Raw genomic sequence first — 17,531 nt, 5'->3', positions numbered from 1 at the left:
ACTTCTTCGCATACCTATGCTAAAATCCTGTTGAAACGGGTCTTCAGTTTCTACTTGTAAAAAGAGAAGTTGTGGTTGATAATAATCTGTGTAAATAACTCTTGAGAATATCCAGCAACCATATGGCTTGCCTTTATGTGTTTTGTGGTAGTTGTACTTGCCTTCATAATTTTTTGTTCTGTTACATTTTTTTTGACTTTGCCATTTCCTATTTAAGTACCAGCCACTGAACAATGTGGTATTGTAGCCATGCTAATTACAGCTCAGCTTGTGTTTTGGTATGTGTTTTCTGTAGTGGCCTGTTACCCAATCTATCATTTTAACATTCTTTTTTAAACACTAAAGTGTATTAGAACACAAGAGCACTACTGTATTATTTTTTAACACTCATTTCATTGACAGATGATTGGTGTCACATATGACTCTCTTTTCTAAAAATACATGTTTATTACTTGATTTTGAATTACAGGAATTTCAGGGTCCTATAGCTGTCATAGACAACCTACAGCCATTTTCAACTTATGCCATACAAGTTGCAGTGAAAAACTACTATTCAGATGAAGTGCTGCCCATGGGAAATGAGACAATAGGCACAACTCTGTATGGAGGTTTGTTTCACATTTTATTCTGATTTTGAACAGAATTCTCATCTCAATTAAAGGAAGGTGTGTGTAAGTTTGGGTTGTAAATCAGATAGTAGAGAAATTTTCTGCTTAAAATGTAACCTGTGTAGATCTTCACAAGGTTTTGGAAACCAGACTGATGAATCTGTAAGATTCATAAGACATACATGTATTGTGTAATGCTTTTGCTCGTTGGTTTCCTGAGGAAAGATAAACTATGGTTAAAAGCGGCTGAACAGTTGCAGTTTCTGCCTTGGACCACATTTTTAATAAGTTGTGTTTGAATGTGTATATGGTTACATATGTTTAAATATGTGTTATGTATTTATTCAGCATTAAGATTTTTCCCCTTGGCTTGACATTATTCTCATAATAACTGCTTCTTAGGGTAATGCAGATTTGATTTATTGTGAACCAGGCTGAAAAGACAACACTTCATTTTTACTTTTCTTGGCCTGAATGCCAATAGCACATTCTCAGCTGGTTTCAAGAATTTTGATGTGCCCTTCTCAGTCCCTTTCACTCTGGAAGAAGAAAGCTAGGACTAGTGTTTTGAACTTTAATGTTCACTGTGTCATTCAGGGCAGAGAGTGGACTGGTTAAGGGTTACCTAAAAATAAGTAAATACATCAGTAAAATTATCTAATTATGGCAGAAGGAGACTAAGAAACATTGGTGGGAGTGAATGGGTGAGAGAGGTATAAGTGAAAGCAAGAGGCCAAGATATGATGGCAATGAAGCCAAATGTAATTGTGTTTAAGCAGAGCTACCTCTGAACTCTGTGATGAGGTGTGACCTGCTGATGCAATGGAAGAGGACAGGGATAAGTGCTTGTAGTAGGGTCTAAGGGAGCAGGTAGCTGCAGCCTAGAAAAGGATAACAGAAGCACATCTCACTTTCTGGAAAAGCAGGAAGCATTCACAAAATGACAAACCAGGGCTATATTTGGGGAAAACCTGCACATAGAGCTGTCCATAAGAGACAAGATGCAGTGCAAGTGAAAGATGTATTTTATTCTAAAGGTTTTCTCTTAGTATCACAGAATCAGAATCACAAAATCACAGAATCATTAAGGTTGGAAAAGACCTTTAAGATCATCAAGTCCAACCATCAACCCAACACCACCACACCCCCTAAACCACATCCTGAAGTGCCACATCTACACGTTTTTTCAACACTTCCAGTGATGGTGACTCCACCACCTCCCTGGGCAGCCTGTTCCAATGCTTGACCACTCTCTCAGGAAAGAAATTTTTCCTAATATCCAGTCTAAACCTCCTCTGGCGCAACCTGAGGCCATTTCCTCTCGTCCTATCGTTAGTTACTTGGGAGAAGAGACCAACACCCACCTCACCACAACCCCCTTCCACAGGTAGTTGTAGGGAGCGATGAGGTCTCCCCTCAGCCTCCTCTTCTCCAGACTAAACAACCCAGTTCCTTCAGCCACTCCTCATAAGACTTGTGCTCTAGACCCTTCACAAGTTTTGTTGCCCTTCTCTGGACATGCTCCAGCAACTCAACGTCTTTCTTGTAGTGAGGGGCCCAACACTGAACACAGTATTCGAGGTGCGGCCTCACCAGTGCCGAGTACAAGGGTACAATCACTTCCCTACTCCTGCTGGCCACGCTAGTTATGATACAAGCCAGGATGCTGTTGGCCTTCTTGGCCACCTGGGCACCCTGCTGGCTCATGTTCAGCCAGCTGTCAACCAGCACCCCCAGGTTCTTTTCCGCTGGGCAGCTTTTCAGCCACTCCTCCCCAAGCCTGTAGCGTTGCATGGGGTTGTTTGTGACCCAAGTGCAGGACTTGGCCTTATTAAACCTCATACAGTTGACCTTGGCCCATCAATCCAGCCTGTCCAGATCCCTCTGCAGACCCTTCCTACCCTCCAGCCAATCAACACTCCCGCCCAACTTGGTGTTGTCTGCAAACTTACTGAGGGAGCACTCGATCCCCTCATCCAGATCATCAATAAAGATATTAAACAAGACTGGTCCCAAAACTGAGCCCTGGGGAATCCCACTTGTGACTGGCCACCAACTGGACTTAACTCCACTCACCACAACTCTCTGGGCTCAGCCAGCTAGCCAGTTCTTTACCTGGCAAAGAGTACACCTGTCTAAGCCACGAGCCGCCAGTTTCTCCAGGAGAATGCTGTGGGAGATGGTGTCAAAGGCTTTACTAAAGTCCAGGTAGACAACATCCACAGTCTTTCCCTCATCCACTAGGCGGGTCACCTGGTCATATAAGGAGATCAGTAGTACAAAGTCGCTTTTGAAAAGAAGAATGAGAAATAAAAGAGAAAAGAAACCATGATCAAGAGCATCTAAATTCTATATATCTCATTATTCAAGCTGTTTCTTTATTATTTCATAGAATCATAGAATAGTTTGGGTTGGAAGGGACCTTTAAAGGTCCTCTAGTCCAACCCCTCTGCAATGAGCAGGGACACCTTCAACTAGATAGGGTTGCTCAGAGCCCCGTCCAACCTGACCTTGAACGTTTCCAGGGTTGGGGCATCTACCACCTTTCTGGGCAACCTGTTCCAGTGAACATTTGAGAGCTGGGCCTGTACTTCTGTAGCATGTCTAGTTTATAAAGCCATTTTTCACCTTAGATAATACATATGTGTGCTATATTATCTGATGATGTATCTCAAGGAATGTGTCTAGGTTAACACCTCCTCCACTTCCTGCATTGGGTGTGTGATTTTGCAATTTTCCCTTTCTGTTGCTATACTCCAAAGGACTGTCCATCTCTTCAGTGCTCTCTTAGAGAACTCAGTCATGTTAAACACACTTGTTTATTTAGGGCACATTTTCCAGAACAAGAAATGGGAGACTTGTGTAACAGTTCTGCTGTTGATGTGTAGCCTGTGTTACCTTATGAGGGACCTATAACTCCACTCAGCACACACTGACTATCCATCTGACCATAGCAAGGTATGGTTTTGCTTGATCACTGATACACTTTCTGCTTTCGCATTCATTCTCCACCCTTTACCTTCACAGTTATCCTCTCTACCCTGTTCTGGAGTTTCCATTCCAGAACATAGATCTGGTGCTGGCTTAGTTCCCTAACTAAATAGAAGCTAGCAATGCTGGGTTTTTTTGTGGGTTTAGACCGCTGTTTGAGTCCAAGACTACTGACTGCTCATCTTGTCATACTTGATGAAACTTGGGGCATGTCACAGCAAGGAAACTCAACTCTCTGCTGCACTTCAGTGCAGACCCACGTGCTGGCACGGTGAGTTCCAGCATGTGTCCCATCTCTCCTTAAAGCCAACATGGCCCAGAAGCTTTCCTCAAATGCCACAAGGGCAGCAGAGATTCATAAGCAGCCTGAGTTCAAGATGTTCTTATTCTTTGCGAATACTACCAGTCTGAGCTAGATGTCTCATGTGGTTGAAAATACCTTAATTAGGGCAGGAAGATGCTTCTGCTCACTCCCTGCTTTACTCTGCCTGTTTGCAGCTGCAGGGCAGCTACTGCCCTGGTTACTCTGAAGCTCTCGTCATCTCGCAGAAAGAAAAGCATCTGAGGATGCATCTTATGCCTTTATATGTGATGTCTTGCCTTGCAACCCAACCTAATAGAAATACCTTGCTCAGCACTTTTTATTGTTTTGCATGTGTATGTGTGCATGTGCACACTTGCATCTGTCTTCATGAGGAGTTGTCTTTGCACTGCTCTTCAGATAATTTTCTCATTGTTGGAGTGATGTTGCTGGATTCACTTGATCAAAACATGGAGAACTATAACGAGAGCTAGCTGTTCTCTGTAGTACGCATAACGCTTGCTCTTCTGTTGTGTCAGATTTACCCTTGGCTTTTGGCTGCTTCAGAAGACGCTGAAGCAACTGGAATTGAAATAAGCACAGCCACCACTATGTTTGTCTTATTTGTCTCGACATCTCTTCCCCTTACTGATCAGCTGTGCACAAAGAAATATTTTATCTAGAATAGCTGGCAACAAGTACCTGCCAGGGGTCCTGATTCCCTTTCTTCTTCTCTTGGGGATGAACTCTGTGGTTTCTTTAAAGGCTTATCCATAGAACAAGTAACCTCTCTTTTAGTAACCATTGTCCACAGGAGAGCATCACCTGTGAGCTGCCAGTGGCTCCTCTTATGCACAGATCATTCATTGTTTTTTGTCCTGGGAAGTGTAACATTTTTCCCCTTAAGAAAACCTCTGTTTAAGATGAACTTCTTTTCATCTTTCATGTGAAAGTGGAACAAGAGGTGCAGGCACAATGCCTCTCTTACTTTTGGGATCTGGACATGCTATACTTTACTTTGGAAGTTCTCTGCTAATGATGCTATTTTTTTTCTTTTAACAGTCACATCTCTTAGCATCTGCAGCATCAAGCAAATAGGCTCTCATCCTATATGGATCTCTGAATATTACGAGCATATTCCTAAGGAGTCTATGGCAAAAGATAAGAAAATTTGGCCTATGATCAGTAGATTTCAATTCTTTGCATGGCAGTCCACATCTGTGTTGTAAAATCTGTATGACACACTGACTGAATAAGATTGAATACTATTGGGATGTGGCAAGAATTCACACCATTGCTTCTTTGTGTGGTAAACGGAGCCATCCTGCAGCAATGTACACAGTGGCAAAACCTAAAGGTAGCATATGAAATGGGAGACTGGGTTGCTCCACTGAAATGGAATTTTTCAGTCTCAAGTTAAAATGAAACATGAAACTCAGAACGGGCTTCTCTAGCTGGGGCAAAACAAAACGTCGGGATCAAAATGAAGTTCTAGACACAAAAAAAACCCAACAACAAAACCCGCCCCCAAAAAGCACACCAGCTGTCAAACCCTGATAATTTTTAATATGTATTTGTATCAACATTCAGAGCTTTTCACAATTTGTTGAAAAATTTCCAACCATCTATAAACAGAATGTATGTGTCCTGGCACTTATGTATGTTCTCAATTTCATGAATGTAACTGCTAGTTTAAATTGTAATCAGATGCTGCGAGAGCCTCTTGAAGTGTGTACACTATTTCACACCTCTGAAGCTGTGTGAATTCCCTCTGTCTTTCCCTCAATTCTGTGATGAAATGAAAGAAGCTTGGATTAATCTGTACTTTCCAACAAATAACAAGATAGAGGGAATGAAAAAAAAAAAGGAAGACAACTTGGAAAAATGAATGCTTTGCTCTTGCCACAGAGTGTCACTCTTACTCCACATATATTTTAGCTAGTGAAATGAGAAAATTGTCTTCTTTACTAGTCTATCTTATGCAGATTTCATTTAAATAATCTGCAGTCTTGCTACTATGGCATAAATTATAACATAAGTACCCATCATTCTGATACTGGGTTGGGAATGTTGGGAACATAGATAGTGTAATGACTTGTTAACTTTTTACCTAACTATCTATCTGGACAGTTCAATAGGAAAAAAGAGTTTTTGATACAGAGTTGGGGCATGCCATATACCATTTCAAAGCTTCAAAGGAAGCGTTGATTTTTCCAGAACAATTAGTAAGTAACCAGCTGGCATGGACATCAGACCAGCAATCCAATTTTTTGCTTACACAGCTCAGCCAGACCATGTATTTTTAAGCAAATTCATAAATTCTGGCAAACAATGCTTAGTTTTGGGTTTTCTTCCTTCAGAGTTTTCTGTTCAAGAAAAGACTTTCCAATTGGAGTAGTGCATGGGTACTTCTTTAGTGCATATCCAAGTACGTATCATATTAAACTCACATCTGAGACACTGAGCTGAGAGAGAGCAGGAATTCAGTGATATGACTATAAATGTAGAGATATCGGACAGCAGCTGGACGTTTTTTATCTGCTTGCATGGTAGGATAGCCAAGGAGGTAAAAAAAAAATCCCTCAAAATATTTTGAACTTGTCTGCAGCTGACTGACTGTATATGTTTTACATGTGTAGAGTGTCAGTCCTGTAAATGGATCATATTCATATGCTTATAACCTTTTTTCTTTCCTCGGTGACATTTCTTGACTTCTCTAAAAATAAAACAAACAAACAAAAAACCTCTAGTGAGATCTATACCTAAAAGGAGATTAACTTTTCTTTCTGTTTCAGTACCAGAGACAGTTGATTCCATTAAGACAGTGGTTTTGTCTGACACCACCATCAACATATCTTGGAGTGAACCTCTGAAGCCAAACGGACCTCTAGAATCCATTCGCTATCAAATTTCCGTCAATTTATTACCTCCTGTCCCAATGACACCCTTGCGAAAAAGTGAATTTCCAAATGGGAAGCTTGCCTGGTCTGTCAGTGGGCTCCAATCTGGAACAAACAATTTATTCAAGGTATAAGTACAAACTGTTCTACCTGTTTGTTCATTAACTTGCAAATCTTTAGACTGCTCATTTGTAAAGCTATATGTCTGTTTTGAAAATAGGACTTCAAAACTTGGCAGCCTTCTCTCAGTCCTTTAGTCTTAAGGAAAGTTAAACATTACAGTTTATTCCCACATGGGTTGTTCAAATTAAATCCTTAGAACTGACATCTTTTCTATTTGGGAAGCACATCACAGATCTCAAGAAAAAATAGAAGGTTTTGCTGCAATCCTGCTGTTATTGCCCCAATACTTGATGCAACATGCTAGGAGAGGGTCAAATGACAGGTATCCTCTATTCTCAAAGGAGGATGGCTGGAACTGTGACCTGCTTGTGAAGGACTAGGTGAAGTGCAATAAACAGGGCTATGTGAGTTCAAATGGGTCATGGCCAAAAGACAAAGGGTTTTCTCAGGAAAGCAACATACCTGAAATTTTCATAAATGTGAAACCTCTATGTATTGTATCAAGAGCAGACTCAGCCATTTTGTCAGTTGCTGCTTTTCCTTTAATAAGTAACTTTTCATTTAACAAAAAAACCTTTTTTAATTAGTCCAATAAACCAAAAAGTATCCAATATACGCATAGAGGTCTAAGTGATTGAATTAATAGTTGACTGATTCTGTCTTGCAGCAGTCACATTTTAAATAAAAGTATATTATAAAATATGCATGCAAAGTTCACAAGAAGAACAATATATCAATATTGACCCTTTAACAAATACAGAGGACTAACAATGACTTAAAAATGGTAGTAGGGGCTTGGCTATTTGGTGGCCTTTGAAGAAAATTTCTGTAGATAAGAATATTGAAGGGTGGTTGCAACCCTCTGATTTTGAATTTTGCTGAAATATGATGCTGTCAGTGCAATAGAAGAAGTAGTGTCTTCCACTGTACAGGCAAGTCATAGACAGAGGAAAATCTAGAATTTTCAACTACCATATTGAAACAGGAAATTTATAGAAATAGGAAATATAATAATAGGCCAGCCCCAGGTTAGCTAGCAGGAGCAGCAGAATAGGATATCCATGCATCAGTTGCTGCAGTTCATACAGAATCCCACATCAGCATCGCGTGAAAACTTTGGTGGCTTGTGTAGTTATGCTAGGTTATGGACTGTGAGAATTGAGGGGCAGACACATCAGCCCACCTGCCACCCCTGCTGTCAGACTTGGGCAGCAAGGCTTTTTGGACAGCCAGGGCAGGGGGAGCACCATCCTGAAGTAATGTCAATATTACCTGCCTGAGCACATGTGTCACTGCTGTAAGAATGAGCAGAAAAGAGTAATTTAACATGGAAACAAAATCAAGAAGGTGGAGGAACCAAAGGAGTTCAAAGTAGCAAGGTCTAAAAAGGCAGTTGGGAAGGCTTTGTTATATGCTGAAGAAGATGACAAAGGAAGAATAGTTTGCAGTATCTAGTGCTTTTTTTGTTTACTTTTTAAGAACAGGAGACCTATGATACATGTGTAACATGACTTCATGAAGCCAACAGTAGCACAACAGATCAGGAGAAGGGAAGGAAGATCATGTTAAAGACTATTTATGTAGTTTATATGTATTTAATTCAGCAACATCTGATGGCCTTAAACTACATAAGGAGATGGTTAAAAACATTTGTGAATGTTCACAATTATCTTCTGTAACCTTTGGAAGAGAATAAGTCCCATAGGACTAGTAAAAAAGAGGTCACACTTAGCTTCAAAAAGGAAATTATAGACCACTTTGTGTAACCTGAAGTTATTTTATTAGGACTATATTAGGACATACATAGGTATTAATAGGACTATATTAGGACAAAATGGTAGACAGTTGTTATACAAGCATCTAGAGGATAGCAGAGGGAAAAAATGTCCAATGTGGATTCATAAGAACAAAACATACTTCTCCCTTTACAAATGAAGGGTTAAAAGGAAAACAGTCAGTGATGTATCTGCACAGCAGGGCTATCACCAGAGTGACATTTTCAAAAACAACCAAGTAAACAAGTTATCTGCAGAATGCGCACTGTGAGTGCATCACAAATACAGTCAGAGGCTGGTTTTCAAAGTTCATGCATGGGCTGGGAGAACATTCAGCTGATGGCTGGAGGGGATCTGTTCTGGTCTTAATTTGGTTCTGTGCTTTTGTTAATGATTTGGATGGTATTATAGGGAATACATATATACACACATACCTATACACCTATATGTATATATGTAAGTATGCATACCCAAACATAGGTCATATTTGATTGTGGCTTAGTCAAAGGCAGAGTGCTAAGGCACCTCCTCACCATGTGTTTTTGTGATTCTAAAGCACTGCCCAGCATGTGATGTGACATCTGCTTGCCTGTGTAAGAGCGTGTGGCATTTAAGAAAGGTCTAGAAAGAGAAGAGTCTTGGTAGAAAGATGAAATGAGAAACTAAGAAGAGTCTCTGAGGAAGGGGACTCTAGGCCATGAAATTCCATCCTGAAGGTGTGTAACGCTGCAGCTGTGAGGCTCAAAGTCTTTCTGCATCTGTATCTATATTGTCTGAATATTATCTTGTTTGAAAACAGCTAGTCTTCCAAACACTCGGAGTTGCTAAAGCCACCTTTCCAACTGGTTTGGTACTGTACAGATCATCTATTTCATTACTAGGTTCTTGCTTTTCATCCCAACGAGAACTGGTTTTCTGAAAGTGTCCCTGTTACTGCAAAAACTTTTGAGACTCCACCTGCACCTGTCAACATAGTTCCCAGAAATACCAGTTTCCTGCTAGAATGGAGAGCTCCTCTGCACATCAATGAAACCAGCTTCTGGTTTGAGCTGTGTAAGGTAAAAATGCTTCTTAGTTTTTTTCCAGATCAGAGCAGATTTAATTCACTCTGTCCTGGTGAGCAGGACAGGGTGGCAGGATGTATATGAGGAGTCTCAGGGGATAATTTGGGCATGGTGACGTCAGTCTTAGTGGCTCAGAAGGGGCAGGATGGAGGCAGTGTTTGCCAGTAACAAGGGGGAGTGCAACTGTAGCATTTAATACTCCATAGTGCCAAAGGACATCCTGGATGACCCCACCAGAATTCCTCCCAGGTCTCCTGTTTCAGTAGAGTCCCCTCCTTCTTTCCTCACTGCCCTTCCCCAACCTGGCTTGTAGCTATAAGTCCTATGTCTGCTCTGCACAAGAAAGAGAAGAAAAGTGTTTTCAGCATTAAATAACAGCTACAACCTAGTATCTGAATTTTATTTTCCTATGACAGACATTAGGAGAAAATGCCAGAGAGAAAAACACGTCCGGTATTGCAGACTGTAGAATTAAGTGCTGCAGTGACAGCAGCATGGATGTAAACTTCAGATTTTAATGTCTGGACCACTGGACACAGAAAATGTCACGTGCTAAACTGGATCACATTAATTCCTTAATATGGACAATTGGATTCATTAGGCCAACACCAAACATTTCCCTGCCCTAAAACAACTGTCATAGCACAATTCCATAAAACTGCCTCCTTTCAACTGTATCATGGCAAGCTGAACTCATGGGCACGTCACGGTGATCCAGAAATACAAACTGCACAGAGATAAGCAAAGGGAAGGCTCCTTTTGGCTGTGCAAAAGGGTCACTTAATCTGTTGTCCTTTGTAGCTGCCAAGACTTGTAGGTCTCCTGAAAACAACGAAAAAAACTAGGTTTTGTGTCCTTGGTCTATAAGAAGACAAAGTCCCGTGACTGAAACAGCATGTGCGTAATCTCTCTCCTATGATATTAAAAGGTGGCAAAGTAGTTAATCTACCCAGGAATAGAACTGTGACACACTTTCAGCAGAGAAAGAAAGTTGACCATGATGATATTTTATTTTTCTAGTGGCAAACAAAAAGTGACTGGTTTTCTCCTGCAAGCACTATGTGCACAGCAGATCTTGCTTACACATGCAATCTCACAGGAACGCTTCCTTCAACCGACTACTTTGTAAGAGTAACAGTAGTTTATGTTACAGGAGTGAAAAGCACTTCCTCTTCAACAAGCTTTAAAACTACAGGTAAGCACTTAATGTAGGGTACCAAGATTTTAAGACTATTTTCAGGATAAGAATATTCAAACACAGTATTTTGTAAAATTTAGCAGGCAATTTTCTTATACTAAAAGCGAATAGTTGTGTGTGTTTGAAAAATAAATAACACTATACCATATCTGCAAAAGTAATAGGGGGAAAGAAATGAAGCTCATTTCCAAGTGGAGCAGAGGAAAAGAGTGAGGGAAATGGAAATGAAATGCCTATACACCTATGAACTCATAACTACTGGTGAAAGGCTGCATATGAATGAAAATTTTGAAAATTGTCCATTGCAAAGAGAAGGCCAAAGATCCATTCTCCATGGAGATTATTTATGTAGAACTTCCACTCTTTTGTATGTTTAAACATCCATATGCACATGTAAATTTTTCTCTGTGCCTGTTCACCCTTTGTCTTCTCTGAACACATTTTAAGGGTTCTGTTTCTTCCCCTGTTTTGCCTAAGCTGGTGTTCCCAGTAAGCCAGGAGTTCCAAAAAGAGCAGAAGACACTAAAAACTCTGTACAGTGGGAAAAGGCTGATGACAATGGAAGCAACCTGACTTACTACATCTTAGAAAGCAGGTAAGCTACACATGCAGGCATTCTTCCCACAGGGAAGAGCCCTGAACAAATCCTTGGTGTGCAGGGGCTTTCAGTTTAGCTCTGATGGGAAGAGTGAAATATCTATGATGCAAATGGCTCTTCTCATGGGATCTCTTTCTTGGGTAAACTAAGTAGCCGTCATTTCTAGAAACTCCTGGAAAACTCAGAACAAAATATACACTAACAACATTTCCAGAACAACCCTGAAATACAGGGATATATTTGGATATATGTTGGTGAATTACAAGAAGATTTGGGGATATTTCCAAATCACAAATTTCATGCATGTGGTATGTGGTTTTGGCTAAAATATATGTAGACATATCTTCGTGTTCAGAGGACTCATGAAAAGACATTATAAATTTGCCAGAAAAAATCATAAGGTATTCCCACTGACATGAGATGACTAGATAATTTTTAAAGTGCTCTGTCATCAAATACAGATTGCCTGGACTATGCATGTCACACTCATTAGGCATCTACAGAGTGCCAATTCACACTTATTCCTGTACTGGCACTGGAAGGGCTGAATGAACAGGTTAGAGTATACTGCTGTGGGCAGTGACTTTGAAACTTCTCATTTTTTGACCATGACTCTGGAGGAGTCTGTTTAAGGCTGTCAGTGCAAGGTTTAATTAATGCATTATTTAAAAATGAGGGAAGTCCATCTTTGAGATATTCCTATGACATTGTTTGAAATCAGGATTGATGGAGGGAAGCAATTTTTTTAACTCAGCTATTATTTCTTTTTCCTCAGTTAACTCTGTGCTTATGAAAGTTAAGGATTGACAGTGCTGTGGAGCTGGGCATACTTTACTTATATAAGTTTTCACCCAGACATATTTTCCTGGTGCTGTAAGCTTCCTCCATACAGTTCTGTGAGCGTACAGCAGCACTGACCTGTGTGTTATGAGACCACAATAATTTTGATATGCCAACAGCCAGTTTGTACCTGGATTGCTGTGGATGGGTAAAGAAAGGACAGTCCCTTGGCCTGTGTCAGGGCTGTGCATTAGCTTCTTACTGATCTCTGGAATCATAATGCATCACTGAGGTGATTTTTTTTTTAATGTAATTAGCTTTTCTCCTGCAGTTTGAATGTACACATGCTGATGTTTTTGACTGAATTTCACTTTGAGTCTCATGGTCCTTTTATACCAGGTAGAAAAATGTTACGTCAGTTGCATAGCATTCTAGAAAATATTTGCATAGCTCTTTGAAACAACCCCCGTTTTTCATACAGCTCTGGTAGGTACATGTACACATCAAGGACATGAACTGTAGTTTTCCCATGGCTTTCTGGTTTAGAAGTGTTTGACCATTTTTCTACATTAAAGTGTGTTGAGAGAGCGATTGACATGTTCATGAAGGTCATTTCACATGAAACAGTACAGTCTTGTGTGACATGAAATTACATTTCAGATATGGCCTTTCAAGTTTAAATACATGGTCTTCTCTTGGTTGGTGAATAAGCAGCTTTGAATTTATTGTGAGCAATCAATCTCAGTCCAATGGGGAAAGGAAGAAATATACCCAGCAGTCAGCAGATACTATGGGAAACTGGCTAGCTAAAGAATTGTGTCTTCACTGCCAATGACTTGCTTCCTGTTTAGCTTGTGAAACCTGATGCACAAGAGCCACTGAATTACTCTGGGACCAGGAAAGCAGAAACCTCTAAAGGACACACACACAAAAAAAAGTGTTGTTTGTTTTTTTTTTTTCTGAAAGATAAATAAGAAGCTTTTGAAATCTTGGCTGTGAAGTGTACTTTGAAACAGGTGAAAGAGTGATGGAGCTTTTTATGTCTAAAACATTCTAGCATTTAATTTCCAATGCCAAGCTAAAGATGTGTGATTCCTAGCATTGCTGAAATGGCATGGTACAATTTTCTGCCCTGTAGCCAAAACCCCACAACCAGATTGAGCTTTCATGCAGGCAGAGAGAGGTTGTAAAGGCCATAAAACTGAAGCAAAGAAGAGGGAGGGGGGGAAAGCAGTAAACTGCCCTCACTGCTTTAATAACATATCTGTATTATTTTGTTGTGCCTATTGCAGAAAGCAGTCTGAGAACACCAGCAAAGTGAAGTCCTTGTGGGAGGTGGTTTACAATGGCTCCTGTGACAGTATTTGCACATGGAAGGCCAAGAACTTAGAAGGAACTTTCCAATTCAGAGCAGCAGCTGCAAATATGTTGGGACTTGGTGAATACAGTGACACAAGCAAGGATATAATCTTGGGTGAAGGTATGTCCTGTACTTTATTACTCTGTTAATCAAGTTTTTTTATTCAGAATAATGATACCAGTTTATGAAGAAACACATGCTATTTTAATAATGATGTTGCTGCACAGGTAAAGTAATGTGTCTAAAAGGTAATAAATGGTGACATTTATATGGTGACCCCAGTGGCTAGTGCTCATCCAGGCTCTTTTGCATGGAACAGTGGGCCTGAAGGTTGCTTCTGCTCATTTACACCGGTTTGTCTCTGTGATCCTGCACTCTGCATTATGGTAAGATTCTTGAAATAAAGGCAAGCTCCCACACTGGATAAGGATGAGAGGATTACTTCTTGCCTTCAGCCAGAACGTTAGACCTACACTCTGTGGGTGTTTTTGAAAATCTCACCTTGAGTGGTCAAACAGTTCAGCATTTTCTTTTTCCATGTACGCAGTAGGTCATCACCACAGGAATGGCCCAGATCTGCGGGAGGAGGATTTGTCTGATGAAATGTAGACTTCTACGTACAACCTAGAAGTGAGCTTTGTGCAGAGGAAGACATTTACATAGCAGGCATCTCAAGGGTTCTCTCAGATTTGCTCAGCTCGGTAGGATATATATTGTCTGTGTACTCAGTCACTTTCCTCTTCTATTTAACAGATACTATAATCTCCCCAGACACCATCATTGCCATTGCTGCTGTGATCGGAGTTGTTACGCTGGGCTTGACTGTGGTCGTGCTATTTGGTTTTGGTATGTGGCTGAGTTTTTTGCATATCTTTGGCTTGCCAGGCCTCAGTAAAAGGCAATTCAGATGGTGTGAGACGACCAGCCTCCAGGTTTAGGGAAATGCTGAACAATCTTCAGGGTGGGAGCCAGCAGGAATTTGTATATTCTCATCCTTTGAGACCCTAGAGATGGCTGGTTATGTTTTCAGTATCAAGGACAGGATACAAATTCATGCCATCCTCAGGCATTTCTTGCTGTTGATTCCTGGCAGGAAGAGCACAGGAATGCTGAAGGAACTCTGATGTTCCTGTGTATCCTTATAAAAACTTGTACCTTATAATTCTCAAGTTGGGTACTACATTTATTCACCAAAGGGTCCCATTTTTTTCCTCTTAAGCTCTGTCCATGAAGGAAGGATGTAGAAGTCCACATGTGATGGTCCTGTCCTCTCACACCTCATCCTCTCCCTGGGATACAGCAGCAACCCTTCGGGCTTGGGTCTTGCCACATACAGAAGTAGTTGCTTGACTGATTTCTCAGCTCAAGGAGAAATTGTCTGTATTTTATGGGAAAAAGATCATGGCCAGATGGAAATGTCTTGCTCACAGGAGCTGCTGGGGGGTCATGTTGAACGGAATAACAAAAAACCTGCATCCTTTCAGCCTGTTTGCACGCTGGGATGCTCTCAGAATGAAATATATAATGGTCTGCTTTTCTGTTCCAGAATGGCACCAAAGATGGAAATCCAGAAAACAGGCCTTGCCTGGACAGATAGTGTTTATCAAGGAAGATAAAGAATTAGCTCAACTCAGGGGGATGGCTGAGACAGTGGGACTAGCCAATGCCTGTTATGCTATAAGGTATGTCCTTGGAGGAAATCTCTTTTCAGGACAAAAACATCTAAGAGTGGTTCCCTGGACAGGTTTTCATCAGTGCACTCACCCTGACACCTCAAGGTGGAGTTAAGGGCTGCATCTGCGCTGCAGGGCAAGTCTACTCTAAGTACGTCCTGCCATGTTGGCACTCTGGCAGGCATACTGTCCTGGTTTGCCTCTGGCCCACCCTGTGTGCTCACACCAGCAAGAAACAGAAGTGCCTGGGGAAGGAAGAAGACCTGGTGTTTTCCAACAGCTTCTAAAACATCCAGGCATCACCTGAGCCCCCCTTAAATCACAGAATCACTGAATCACAGAATCATTAGGGTTGGAAAAGACCTTTAAGATCATCAAGTCCAACCATCAACCCAATACCACCATGCCTACTAAACCATGTCCTGAAGTGCCACATCTACACGTTTTTTCAACACTTCCAGTGATGGTGACTCCACCACCTCCCTGGGCAGCCTGTTCCAATGCTTGACCACTCTCTCAGGAAAGAAATTTTTCCTAACACCCAGTCTAAATCTCCCCTGGCGCAACTTGAGGCCATTTCCTCTCATTCTATTGCTAGTTACCTGGGAGAAGAGACCAACAGTCACCTCATCACAACCCCCTTTCAGGTAGTTGTAGGGAGCGATGAGGTCTCCCCTCAGCCTCCTCTTCTCCAGACTGAACAACCCCAGTTCCCTCAGCCACTCCTCATAAGACTTGTTCTCCAGACCCCTCCCCAGCTTCGTTGCCCTTCTCTGGACACACTCCAGCACCTCAGTGTCCTTCTTGTAGTGAGGGGCCCAAAACTGAACACAGGATTCAAGGTGCGGCCTCACCTGTGCTGAGTACAGGGGGACGATCACTTCCCTACTCCTGCTGGCGACACTCTTTCTGATACAGGCCAGGATGCTGTTGGCCGCCTTGGCCACCTGGGCACCCTGCTGGCTCATGTTCAGATGAGACAAATGTTCTTGATGAGGCAAATTGTACCAGATTAATTTGAGGAATAATTTTAACAGCGTTTCAAACATTCTGAGGTATGAACAAGTGACTAGTGTTGTTGTTTTGTAGCACTCTTCCTTCTCAAGCAGAGATTGAATCATTGCCGACTTTCCCTCGGGACAAACTAAACTTACATAAATTGTTAGGAAGCGGAGCATTTGGAGAGGTGTATGAAGGGACTGCAGTAGATATCCTGGCAGATGGAAGTGGAGAATCCAAAGTAGCAGTCAAGGTAATCACAATTGTGTATTCCTCTGGCAACAATCCAATTCTGGGCAGAGAGATTTGGCTCAGAGATTATACCACAGAAACAGGTGTTGACAGATTTTAGTATTTCCTTGCAGCATTTCTTGCAAGCCACTTAAATCTGAGCCTATCTCCTTGTAATCTTTGCTGGAAAATGACGTGTATTTAAAGCCATGTCTATATCCTATTGCTTTACTTAAGAGCAATATGATAGTGGTGGTGGTGACCTAAATGTTATTACACTTCTGCTTTCTGTTGAGTAGACTTTGAAGAAGGGTGCGACAGACCACGAGAAGAGTGAATTCTTGAAGGAGGCACACTTAATGAGGTAAGGACAGCTTTGCCACTGGGCACCCTTTGAAACCAGTATCATGTGAGAGTGGTGGCCTTCAAGAGGAATGAAAGCAACACTTCCCTCTAAACAAATTACTGTGGCATTCTTGGGGTGTTCTCCTGTTTCTGCTAAAAAAATTAAATCACTACTGATGAATCTTATGAAAATAAAGCTGTAAAACTGATCAGCAAAATTTAAGAGATAGACTGCAGGTTCAATGTGCTCATATCATGGATTTATTGAGGTTTGGACTGATGTATTTCAGTATCTTTGCTCGCCTAAAACTAAGTTAGTTGTTAAAGGCAATTGGGCAACATTTGGCTAATCCCATTTTACCAAAACAAACATATCAAAACAAGCTGATGCCTTGAAGTTTCAATTTACTGTGGAAATTGTTTTTTAAAAATATGCATACTTACCACTAGAGGCTGCCACATGCCTCTTTTATTGAGGTAGACTTAAAAAAATAATGCATCTGTCACCAGTACGAGAATTTCACATAGAAAGTTCGTGTGTCAGCTAGCAATCTGGTTTTCCAGAGTCTCCACAGAAACAAGTAG

At 41.1% G+C, this 17,531-nt stretch overlaps 1 protein-coding gene across 1 annotated transcript in view; it reads left to right on the top strand.

Annotated features, from left to right (window-relative positions):
- ROS1 (ROS proto-oncogene 1, receptor tyrosine kinase) overlaps positions 1 to 17,531 on the top strand; it is a gene marked incomplete at both ends in the record, with an annotated part of 76,560 nt that overhangs the window by 37,975 nt on the left and 21,054 nt on the right. Inside the window, 10 exons of the mRNA XM_081997112.1 lie at positions 470 to 608; positions 6,696 to 6,928; positions 9,580 to 9,756; positions 10,783 to 10,957; positions 11,438 to 11,555; positions 13,631 to 13,818; positions 14,452 to 14,544; positions 15,245 to 15,380; positions 16,461 to 16,623; positions 16,901 to 16,965. Of these exons, the coding sequence (XP_081853238.1) occupies positions 470 to 608; positions 6,696 to 6,928; positions 9,580 to 9,756; positions 10,783 to 10,957; positions 11,438 to 11,555; positions 13,631 to 13,818; positions 14,452 to 14,544; positions 15,245 to 15,380; positions 16,461 to 16,623; positions 16,901 to 16,965 (1,487 nt within the window). The remainder of the gene's footprint in view (positions 1 to 469; positions 609 to 6,695; positions 6,929 to 9,579; positions 9,757 to 10,782; positions 10,958 to 11,437; positions 11,556 to 13,630; positions 13,819 to 14,451; positions 14,545 to 15,244; positions 15,381 to 16,460; positions 16,624 to 16,900; positions 16,966 to 17,531) is intronic.

The sequence above is a fragment of the Phaethon aethereus genome, assembly GCF_964289735.1.
Source record: "Phaethon aethereus genome assembly, chromosome: 3".
Classification (NCBI taxonomy): Eukaryota; Metazoa; Chordata; class Aves; order Phaethontiformes; family Phaethontidae; genus Phaethon; species Phaethon aethereus.
Note: the sequence above shows the minus strand (reverse complement) of the source record. Positions and strands in the feature narration are given on the sequence as shown.